The sequence below is a fragment of the Panulirus ornatus genome, chromosome 32 (genome assembly GCF_036320965.1).
Source record: "Panulirus ornatus isolate Po-2019 chromosome 32, ASM3632096v1, whole genome shotgun sequence".
Taxonomy (NCBI): domain Eukaryota; kingdom Metazoa; phylum Arthropoda; class Malacostraca; order Decapoda; family Palinuridae; genus Panulirus; species Panulirus ornatus.
In genome coordinates, this window is record NC_092255.1 from 25,132,367 (window position 1) to 25,145,364 (window position 12,998).

At 46.1% G+C, this 12,998-nt stretch overlaps 1 protein-coding gene across 1 annotated transcript in view; it reads right to left on the bottom strand.

Moving 5' to 3' along the window:
- Positions 1-12,998, bottom strand: part of RhoGEF3 (Rho guanine nucleotide exchange factor 3) — a 296,106-nt gene that overhangs the window by 164,277 nt on the left and 118,831 nt on the right. Inside the window, exon 2 of the mRNA XM_071681260.1 lies at positions 9,077-9,263. Within this exon, the coding sequence (XP_071537361.1) occupies positions 9,077-9,263 (187 nt within the window). The remainder of the gene's footprint in view (positions 1-9,076; positions 9,264-12,998) is intronic.

A 12,998-nucleotide genomic window follows, 5' to 3' on the forward strand; every position in this document is an offset into this window, starting at 1 on the left:
GAGCAGGATATTCTATCTCAAATCTACAACAGCAATCCTCAATCTTTACGAGAGAGAGAGAGAGAGAGAGAGAGAGAGAGAGAGAGAGAGAGAGAGAGAGAGAGGTGGGGAACAGACACACACAAAACTGGAAACACGGTAGGCAAGGAAGGCACCAAGTTATGGCACCGGGAGAGTCTGAGCACAGGCTGCCCCTCGGTGGCCGGGAGAAAGTAACAAGGCAGAGTCACGCAGCCTTACATAGCGGGGAAAGCAAGGCACCCCACCACCCGCCACCTCCACCCGCCGTGCTCATGATGACCATCGCGCGTGGCCACGCACAAGGCTCCGTCCCATCCTCCTGCGAATTCATACCCTATTGTTGCCGAAGGCCTCAACGACGTCCATGAGGCCCACTACGATACTGAATATGTGAAAATCAAAGAATATAATGCGTAAAAACGTAACGCTCCAAGTGAAGCCCATACTCCAATGCCCTCTAACTACACTTCTCGTGTATTTCCCAACCTTCCCTTGCTCACAACATCCACACACACACACAACCTTCCCTTGGTCACAACACCCACACACACAACCTTCCCTTGCTCACAACATCCACACACACACACAACCTTCCCTTGGTCACAACACCCACACACACAACCTTTCCTTGCTCACAACATCCACACACACACACAACCTTCCCTTGGTCACAACACCCACACACACAACCTTTCCTTGGTCACAACACCCACACACACAACCTTCCCTTGGTCACAACTCCCAAACACACAACCTTCCCTTGGTCACAACACCCACACACACAACCTTCCCTTGGTCACAACACCCACACACACACACAACCTTCCCTTGGTCACAACACCCACACACACACACAACCTTCCCTTGGTCACAACACCCACACACACAACCTTCCCTTGGTCACAACACCCACACACACACACGCAACCGTCCCTTGGTCACAAGACACACACACACACACACACACACACACACAAAACCCTTTCCCAGATTATTCAGCTCCCAAAACTCGTTCGTCTTCAGTCTTTGTTGACCTGATGATCCTTAATGGTTCAGGCTGGTCATAGCCTTAGGCCGTCATACCCAAGGGTCGCACCGTCGTGTTCAAAGTTGGCAAACTGTTTCAGATACCGGCGCGCGCCTTCGAAGTCACAGTTTGTTTGCATGTTAAGAAAGTTTACTCAAATACGCGAGAACATACATAACAGTACAATTGACTCTCGATCTAACCGTCTGTCTCACAGAGCTGCGCCTGTATGCTGGCACTCAAGACTGTAAGCAGGTTGGGTACATTCCTACGAGAGTAAACTGACCCAGTGGGTGCAGCTGAGCTGGGGAGGTACAGAGAAAGCTGACCACATCGAGCCGGGAGGCACCAGGCCGCTCTGCTGGGGGTCCTGGAACACACGAACACACACACACACACACACACACACACCATTCTAGGCAAGAGGTAAACTGGCCTAAACCAGTTTGATATCCTGGAGGAAACAGGAGGCTGTATCTGGGGTGAGCCAGCCAGACCCACTTTTCCAGTGGTCCTTGAATAAACACGAATCAAAGTCGCTGCTGACCTTATTCTAATTACGCCAGGATTAATATCAACCTAACTCTTATCGTTACAAGATCTATATTAATCCAGGTCTAATTATATCTGGATTTACATCACCTATTATAAATTACATCAGGATTTATAATGAATCTTATTATGATTACATCAGCATTTATATGAATCTTATTACAATTACATCAGGATTTATAACAATCTTATTATAATTAGATAATAATTTACTTCAACTATTCTAATTACATCTGGATATATACCAGCCTTATTCCAAATACACACTTTATTCTGATCAAGTAAAGATCTGTAACAACCTCATTGTGAACACAACAGAACTGATACTCTGGCACCCATATAGAAATACGTGGGTCATAACAAACCCAGCCTGATCATAACTATGTTCCTGTACCGTACATTATCTAGATTGAGGCCATAATACAATTCATAATGATAATAACATTCAGGCCTGTCCATCTCTCATGAGCACGATACATCACAACGTCATTCTTGCGTTAAACAGGAATACAGTCCTGCATGTAAACCTTCCCATAATTGTGTTACTTTCACGAAAACGACCGCGAATATCCGGGTCCTGCAGACATGATGATTCCTGGCAACCTCTCTCAAAGCCTGGCGCACGGGGCCAGCTGATGATCACACTGGTGTAGGTACAATCGTCAACCACTGAGTACGACAACCACAGTCGTCCTCTACGTAGGTTAAGTCATCCTCCTCCCCGAGGGCGGTCAAGTAGTCGTGCTCGGGAAGAGACGACGCCGCAAACAAGAAGTCAAGTCGTCATAACCCAGCAAGTTACGTCGTCGGAAACCAGGGATGACGTCGTACGACTCAAGGCATCTACGAGCGCAAGCTGCTCTGAGAACCACACACACACACACACACTCACACATATATCCTGTACGACTTTCGCTTGGCCACCAGCTGCCTGGTAGGGCCTCCCGGCTAGTCAGGAAGGGAGGCAAGGGGTAATAAGCGCCTCGCTCTCCTACACGCAAGTGGTATGCAATCTCAAATGTCACTCACTCACCACCACCACCACCAGCCCTACCAACACCGGAGTTCAAACTGTTGTGAACATCGCATATCGCACGCCTCGGGCGGCGGCGGAGAGAGAGAGAGAGAGAGAGAGAGAGAGAGAGAGAGAGAGAGAGAGAGAGAGAGAGAGAGAGAGAGAGAGGTTGAGCGGTCGGGTCGTACAGCTCGACTCCTCACGCCGCCAGGACACGTTCAGATTTCTTCGTGCAGATCTTGAATGCTTCGTCAATGTCTCCAGGTCCTCATCAATACCCAGTTAGGATCACACTTCCCAGCCTTGCTATACTCTTGCTACATCTGTCAAACAATGTACACCCTTAATGTATGTTCACCATCAGCTCGTACGGTCTCGTAGTCACCGCTAGGCTTCCCTCACGGCGTCTGTCCACCAGCGAGTACAAGAAATGAGCGTGATTCTCGTGTCAGTTACGCTTTACGCCCTCAATCCACCAACATTCACACAACTGTCGTAAAATCTGACAGCGATGTTCACATACAAATTCACTCAGTTCTATACGACACTGATGATGTACGATGTATAGAGATACGTTACGAATGTGAAGTTAATGGTACGTCGCTCTCCTCATGACCTACTGGTCATGAGGGTCAGGTTAAAAGTCACTTCATGGTTGAGCTATTTAATCCTTTGATAAACATAAGTTTATTTAACCGAATATTCCCACATTTGGTGTACAGCCACCCATGCTGAACTGATATTAATTACCAGCAGTAGTACACACGGCCACCAATTACCTTCATTAAACAAATACACCAACTCAAATAACGTGAGCGAAATCAATCATCAACTCCGCCCTAATGTAAGGCCTGGCCCACCTAAGCTATACAGGAACCATAAAAGCAATAACATCAATTCCCTGATGGTCGGCAATACCTCGTGTGGCCTTTATATTGACCGACCCACACAGTTTACATCCTTTGTGTTCTGACCAAACAAATGAAAATCGTAATAACTCTAACTTGCCAATTCTTTTATAATTTACACAGTCATACGGGCTAACGAATCTCTTCCCCCATTGATCTGTTCCTATTATTAACTCCAACATTTCGAATACATTCAAATACTCTTTGTACCTAATTCTATTTCTCGATATATATATATATATATATATATATATATATATATATATATATATATACACACACACAATGGGTGCCACAGGGCATACCTGCAGAATACAGCAAATTACAGGTAGCGAATACCAGAAAATTCGCTGCTGTAACCCTGCGGCCTCCCGTGGTCACTGGCCGCACGTTTCCACGACCTAGGAAATGTGAAGCCCAAGTTCAAGGAAAAAGGTCGAATACCCGGGACGCACTAGTCGTGTTTTTGGCCGGGTCTTCTAAAAACCAGTCCAGACACGCCTGGGGTGGCCCGGAGGCGTCCTAACTTAACATTAAGGTTTTCTAACCTAACCTCAGGGCTTTTCTAACCCACCGTCTTTCTTACCCTAACCTACCCTGAGGGCTTTCCTAACCTACCCTAACCTAAGTAATCTCTCCCCCTAAGCTTTCTTACCCTAATCTAAAACTGGATTTTTTTTTTGTGTACCCTAACCTCCGGACTTTTACCCTAAATTAATCTTTTTTCTTTTTTTTTTTACCCTACCCTGACTTAAGGCCTCTCCTAACCTTGCGTCTTTCCTAATATCACCTGTACTATTTCCTACCGTAATGCCCATCTGCTCCCGTCAGTCCTGCATGAACCTAACGCATGTGCAGAGCCACCAACCGTCAGATCGCTAAGGCCGGACTCTGCGTTACTGCTTCCCATTACACACACACACACACACACACACACACACACACACACATATATATATATATATATATATATATATATATATATATATATATATATATATATATATATATATGATAGTAATACATAGAAAAATGAAACACGAAAAATTCCCAAGTGCACTTTCGTGTAATGATCACATCATCAGGGGAGATCATTACACGAAAGTGCACTTGGGAACTTATCATGTTTTATTTTCCTGTGGATCACAAGCAATTACCGGATCACGCGCACTACTGTGATCTTTTGCAATACCAGAGTAAAAATTGTGGAAAACGGGATTTTATCGTTTTCTTTTTTCGGTAAAGAGCTGGAAATTCTGAGCAATACTCAACGGCCTAACCTACCCCAAGGGCTTCACCGGCCGTCTCTAACCTTTTTTTCTTTTCAAGATGGACCGCTTGCTCTGCCCTGGGCACTGACCATGCTAACGGGGTACGCCCTGCCTCCATCATCAACGTGAACACCTTCAATCTATTCACACGGGCTTCTCTGCTAGTGACACCCGGGTTATATTAGTGATTAATTAACATATTTACGCAATCCGGGCTTGATTAGAATATTAATCATCACGGAAGCTAAATGATCGAGGCATCCTGCTCCGAATGCTCAAGGATCGCACCATCTTGCTTCAGAAACATGAAAATCACAATGACTGGGGGACGACTAGACCACACACACCAACTTATACAACTCCCTCAACACAGATGGAACACAAAAAGACTGGTTTTATTACGTCAGACGAAATAGAAACAAAAATACAACGGCATTATTTTGTGTGAAATGACAGAGCAGTATTAAATTGTGGAGGAAAGTCACACAACACTGGTAACTATCATGTACTAAACACAGGAAAGACAGGCAGGCGAGACGCATGACACACACGAGAAATACCCGGAGTAAAATGCGCCAACGTACCACGCTGAGCGGTAAAATGACACGGGGAAACACACGAGAACGGAGACCAGCCGTGTGCACGCCATGTAACACGGAGAAACCGTCTGCACGATACAGAGAGCATAAGAGACCAGCCGTGTGGACACCATGTAACACGGAGAAACCGTCTGGACGATACAGAGAACACAGAGGAGAGAGACCAGCGGTGTGGACGCCGTGTTATCAGGGAGAAACCGCTTCGTCACTGAGAAATGAGGGGGACACAATATCCGGCTTCCGAGCCAACATCTTCCCCCGGTAATATACAGTTTCCCTCGGCGGCGCTGTGGCCTCTAGCGGCGGCGTCCACAGATAAAGACAGATATACGCCAGGGGTTAAGGAAGAGGCGTGAGTAATTTACAGCCTGTTCCACACACCAACAGACGCTGTACAGGCCGGCGCACAGTGTTGGGTGTTTACAGCCACGGCTTGAAGCCACCCCAGTACTAATTTCAATCTTTTTTCTCTAGTGTACACATACCCGACCCACAATACAGTGAGGCTCATATATATATATATATATATATATATATATATATATATATATATATATATATATATATATATATATATATAACCAATTTAATCTAATTTCGCTTATGCTGGCATCAGTAAAAATTTTACGTTTATTTCCGCTGACTTGAACAAACACGAGCACCATATAACTATAACCAGCGTCATCTACCAATGTCAGGGTAAGGAGGAAAACACACACAAGACAATTAGGGATGTGAAGTCTACTACTGGTAGTTTGGAGAAGCCGTGTATATATACGTGGACGGCAACTCTTACCTAACCTAACCTACTGACCCGGGATGCCAGTGTTTCCCCCGCACACAATTACCACAGTTAACTGCCAGGCAAACTGCCACCACCATATTTACTGCACATAACGACCCCGGCGGAACAACACCCCGACAAAACATACCTGGGCGAGACGACTCTGACACGAGACGACCTTAAGGCAACACGACCCTCTACCGCCACAATAGGGTACTCACACGTCCAACTCCAGCTAGACACGTACCACGTAATCAATCAATGATTACACCCCCTCCCCTCTCTCTCTCTTTCCCTGGACTTTATTACTGGTATCATGTTTTTCCTCCCTCGTTCGCCACCACGCCAGGTGTGGCTGCTGCCGCAAGGGAACATAAAGGCACAGTTCTCGCTCCTTCTACGCGCGCACCGCCGCTTGCGGCAACACAAACTAATCTCGTTCAAGCTCTCAGTCCTCGGCTCATCTGGAACTGTCTTCAGCCATATGTCAAGTTTTCTTTTCAATGTTTCCACACTTGTTCCCTGCACATGCCGCTCCCTATGACTCTTTTCCCAAGAGCTCCAACAGCTCCAAGGCAGCGCTACTTCCAGTAGCAGGGAACTGATGGACCCCTCTGGAGCGAGAAGTTCTCCAACAAGACTGTAATCTCTTTCGTACACAAATAATGATACAGCCTTGATGTAGATGACTTTTCAATCACTGTGTAACCACAAACAGGCGGAGTCTGGTAACACCAGTGTGTGAAATCATTATTATATAGCGAACAATGAAGCAAAATACTTTTCGCTCTGATACTCCCACGAAAACCCCTCCTCCACTTCAGACATGGCTGCATCTACCACCACTTTGCATTTCCTGATGATGAAAAAACACTTGACCCACTTTCCTGGCATGAAGTCTCATTTCACTTCCGTATCTGATAAAACTCTGCAGCACACCTGACTGATCTAGCGATGGGTGAGAGAAAATGCGGTTCATTCTCTTCCCTCACAAGAGACTGTCATATAACTACTCTAGCGAATGAAGTGTTGAGTCTGTATGTTTGGCACACATCCAGGTTGGCATTCGTTTCTATATATAACTACTTACTGTTCATAAAATGTTCCAATCTTTTCCTTCTCTCGTAAGCTAGGTACCGGCACACACATCCTCCTTGGTATACTGGTGTTGTCTGTGCCACACTGTGTATGTCTGCTATACTGCTCTTATCAGTACTTCCTCTTGTAAACAATTTCAACAGACTTGCTACTGTCATCGTTTTCTTAAGGAAAACAGGTGGGTCTCCATTCAATTCTGGCGCTTACTTGTTATTTAAGGTGCGCTACAATCAGTAGCTTCAAAGTTATAATGATCTCCCTTGGAATGAGGTCTTGGTAGACACGACTGTACTCCTTTCCGTCCACTAATGATGTAACCGCACGCGGGTTGAGTCCGGTAACACCTCACACTCTGTTATCCCCATTTCATTATCAATGATGGCGTCATTACCATAGTGATCACATATTTCATTTACGTTTTCTTTCTATTTTGTGGTAAACACGGACGCTCTGCATCTTGCATGACGTCTTAAGTTCGCTTTCATGCACTCTGTCTCACTTAAAATGGCTCGATCTCAACACTTTTTCCTCTTTGCCTTTTATATTTGGGCAAAACTTCTGGGTTCTGTACCATGCGGTGAGTTACTCACATCTTTGTTGTCTTGTATATATCTTTCATATTTTCAGAGTCAACATTACTTATATTTTCTTCCCTCTGTTTACTCCATACATTTTCTTCCTCTTCCATTCCTTTCCTCTTTTCATTCATTGTTTTTCGTCTCTTAATATCTTCCGCTCTATATTTTCTTTCTTTGAAAGCGGTAATACTCCTTAAATCATATGTCCTCCTCTCTTATAAAACATTTCCTAAGCTTTTATATAAAGTCCAATTACAATATGTATTTTCTATAAAACCAATCAATCCCATCCCACATTAACTTGTCAAATCTGAAATTCAAGTGGCTCAGTGCGCTAATTTATTCCACTGATCCGTTATAGTCATCTTCATCCACCAGAGAGTGACTACTTACGAGTAGAGAGAGAGAGAGAGAGAGAGAGAGAGAGAGAGAGCTAAAACGAACCAAAGACTTCCATCTTCTTTCTGTTGGCGATTCCAATCCTCATACCATACGCCATCTCTCTAGTGTCTTAGGCCTTAACCCTCAGAGCACGACGGTGCGACCATTAACCACGACGAAAAGGGGGCTTTTAAGGACGAGGGTTACGACCCATGAACACGACGAGACGACTGGGTAGGAGGGCGTGACCTTAAACCCAAGCCACACGCTACACCAAACCCACCACCCTTGGGCAGTAGAAGAGTGACGTCAGGGGTCATTGTGTAATGAATATGTAGGTCAACTTACTCCAGAGTCCACCGTCTCTATTACACAAGCAACAGTAATGGTACGCTTGCACATTACAGGCGCCTTCTTACGCACGCACAGAGAAGGAAGGTGAGGTGGGTCTGACTATAAGCAGGCTGCCCTGCCCGGGATTCGAACCCAGACTAAAAATTATGGCCTGCAACTCCACACCACCCCACACCCACCTTCCCAACCAGATCATACTAGTTCTAGCTAAGTACCATTCCCGTTCTTTCGATTCATAACTATCAAATTACATATGTTGTATATCTGAGATTGGGTATTTCCCATTCATCCATCGTGGTCAACTGAAGACCACAATACTCGAATCTCTTTTGCGATGAGACAAGGTCAGGGGATGGATGAGGAAGTGAAGAAGTATACCAATAAAAATGCTATGACAGAACAGGATACAGGACCCTACTTTCGTTCATCGTTCAATGACATACATAGATCTGACCTTAGAATACATTTTCAAAGCCATGTCTTCTTACCTTTCGTTTCGGCTCGCTGGTAACCTCGCATGACGAGCTATTGGCCGAGTCTGCTGGGTGAGCGCAGCTCGGTGATTGGCTGCAGCTGGGCGAGGTGGCCGGCAACTGGCTGGTAGTGTCGTAAGGGGCTGGGCTACTGCGGCCTGAGCTCCTGCTGTGCTCACTTCGACGCCAAGGAAATATCACACTGCAAAGAAAAAATATTTAATCTTTTAGTAAAAATAATCAAAAAACTATAAATCAAAATACTCACTAAACAAGAATACATTAAGCTTTAAATATAACAAGATCTAACTGCAGACGAAAAGGCCATGACTCAAATCTAGCCTCCTGAACACGATGTCATGCCACCACTGAGCACGGCCGCACTATCCTTATGTACGAACGTGCTGACCCTTAATGGTGAGGTACAAGGCCAAGACACCATCTCCCATGGCCCACACCCTGCAGGGCTTAATCTATCGACTGCCCGAGTCGGATCTTAATTTTCTCCTATTGGTAAAGGTCTTAAAAAGGACCGAGCTGATAGTGTTGGTCCGGGATGGACACATAAGCTGGGATCTCCATATTACCCATCTCTGCTGGTGTCGATGTGTTGGGCAATTAATTCCTCCGCTATCTATTCGACCTGACGACTGAGGCGGGCAACGTGGTCCCTCTAATTAACCATATCAGCGGGTGGCGAGTGCTGCGCACACCAGCACTGGACTGTGGACGTGGCTCTTACCCATTCCCGCAGGTGTCCAGATGGTTCCTAGAGCTCTCGCCCCGAGAGCCATCCTTTGCCACCAACAATGAAAGTCAATACCGTCACTAATACTCAGTTAATCACAGTTTCATGTTGCTGTTAAATGTCCTGGCAATTACCGCGCCAGCAATACGTATAGCATATATATCAACAATCTCCAAAAGTTATTAAAGTTGAAGAGAAAGTTCGTAATAATGTTCAATAAAGCTACAGTTCGAATGAACTACTTTACTGCATAATGCAATTTACCGCAGACAGTCACCCTTACCTTTATTTAGAGATAAAGGAATATCCAACCCAGCTGCATCGCACCCGAGACGCATAGCAAAAAGCAATTATCATAACTGCCAATTCATCACTTATTATCCGGATAATTGGAACGAATCAACGCTGACAGATCAATTGCATCTGACTGGGCGCCATCCCCGTGGCCATGAGCCAGGGCCTCCTCACCAGGCAGGTGTACATCCTCGAGCACAGACGAGACCATTACGGAGACAATACTGGCGAAGGAGGAAGTGAAGCCACGACAGAAAACGAGGAAAGTATTTTATACGTTCCTCAGCGAAGCAGATCTGGAAACTATCCCACAAAATCGTCACTACAATGCATAACTGACGCCAGACAGAGCAATCTAACGAGCAAACCAACAATGACAACACAGGCGTTAATGAACACACTACCTGGCACGAAAATATGCAACGTGAGGAAGAACTGCCACAGCACCTACACAGATGGTACTTAGAGGTAACACATACACACACTAACAGACACACGACTGCGAACGGCAGTGCCACACGTACTAAGAAGACGTTACGGACACAAGCGCTAACAACGATACAGACGCTAACGAAGGCGGGTGGGTGCAGACACGCTCACAAAGGTTGACGTCACTGAGGTACAACAAACACAAACAATTCAGACACACCGCAAACATTACGTAACGGAAACTGCGCGAACGAACAAAGAGTTCTAAACATTTCCGTTTGTCGGGTGGGGTGGAGTTCCCGCCCTTTTGAACACGACGGTACGACCCCTCAGAACGACGGCACGACCTTCCTGCACGACGGTGCAACCCGTGAGAACGACGGCACGACCTTCCTGCACGACGGTGACCCGTAAGGATGATGTCGTACCGTCGTGGTCAAGGGTCGTGCCGTCGGGTTCAAGGGTCGTACCGTCGGGTTCAAGGGTCGTACCGTCGTGGTCAAGGGTCGTACCGTCGTGGTCAAGGGTCGCACCGTCGTGGTCAAGGGTCGCATCGTCGTGCTCAAGGGTCTTACTGGCAGACAGTTGTGTACATCGTGTGGTCTTGTGTTCTTTATTCACGGCTTTTATTGCCAATAAAAACATGATTACATGCAAGATTTATTCTATGAACTACGATCTCAGTGTTATCATACTTGAGCAACCAACACGGTCGCTGAACGGTCATGATTCTAACACACCAAACTGACTTTCTACTTTCACAGAATCCAATATTACTCGTTTCCTCGTTAATCGTTTTATTACACTGTTCCTGTGTGGCACGTACATCAGAGGACCAAGTTACATTTTCTTCACGACGCCATACACCAATATGGGGAAACCCGATATAAATATTTACAATAGAGTAATTACCTAATTACCATCATAAGGAACTTGGCGACTCCTCGTTCCGATCATAAAACAAATGAGGGCAATAATAAGATAAAACTCAGACCACTGTGAGGTTGTCTACCTTGTGGCCACCGACCATTAGGGTGGAATTACCAATATTAACGCCAGCCTTGATCCATGATCAATTACGATCCTTATGACATCCGGTCTTAACTGCGAATTTCCCCAACATGCACCAGTGTTGTTAAATTGCTCCAGGGCTTGGGCAGTCAGACGATCTATCTTGGTCGTGTCAGTCGGTAAAGCTGAGGCCACAATTGACCTCCCGGGTCCTGTATGGATCCGGTATCGTACTGTACACAGAAGCTCTGTGTAAATGAGGTGATATGATCTTTATCTCCAGATACGTAGCTAACATCCTCCATTATTCCAGACATCATCTTTCTTGCCCTCCTCTAGACTTTGGATCCGTATGTTTGTGTAGATCGGGGTGGCTAAATACAAAAAAAAAAAAAAAAAGAAATGGATATACACACTTAAACAAAAGGGCCTACTTACAAAAGTGCCTACACACGGAGACAGAGACACGGATGTATGATGGGCCAGCTAGCACAGCACACAAGAGCCCAGTAAGTAAGCCAAGGCCACCTGTGTTCCGCGGGTATAGTTCGACGGTTTTTTTGGGCAACCTGCTTGTGTGTGTGTGTGTGTGTGTGTGTCGGGCGTTCACAGCGGTGAGGCAAGTGATGTGTTCTGGAGTCTAACCCGAACAACTCGGCTGGATCGACTCCCACTTACGGAAGGTCAATTTCTCCTTTCCGATATGGAACAAGAATCTATGGTCCATGGAGGAATACGGGTAAAACTTACAAGAACAATTCACACGTAACATCGACTTACGAGGGCGCACAAACACGCTGGTTCCCATGAGCAGACGACATGGCCCAGCCGGACGGCATGACAACCATTAAATTACACTGCCAGTGATAAGGGAAAGAGGTATTTTAAGGGCGAGTTTGTCATAACTCACCATCTAATGGGAGCGGGCGGCGGTGGTACAGATAACCACCCAACACACACACACACACACCACCTCTCCCAGGGCGTCTGGTGCAGAAGTTGTTTAATACACCCACCATCATTACGACCACCACTGCCACTATTATGACCACCACAAACACCATCAAAACTACTACTACTGGCACTACTATTACTACAATCAGAGACAGATAGAGAGAGGGGTAGGCTACGCACGAGGACCTATGACGCGATTCTGCCGTGAGGGCAGACGCCGCTCGCTGCAGGAGGCGCGAGGGTTCAGAACAGTGTGGTGTGAGCTGCTGTGTCGTCAAGTGTCGTGTGCGAGATGAAGCAAATGTGTTCGTCGTGGGACGACTACCGGGAACCCACGTGCATGCCAAGTTGTGCGTGAGAAAAAAAAAACAGCATCCCGGGTCAGGGAAAGGAACTCGACAGTCACTGCAGCGCTGGCTCGATGCGGCGCCGTCACAAAAGCCTCCCTATCTATACCCAGGCGGTAGCGCCTCACTGGCTGCCTACCATCTCCTACCCAAC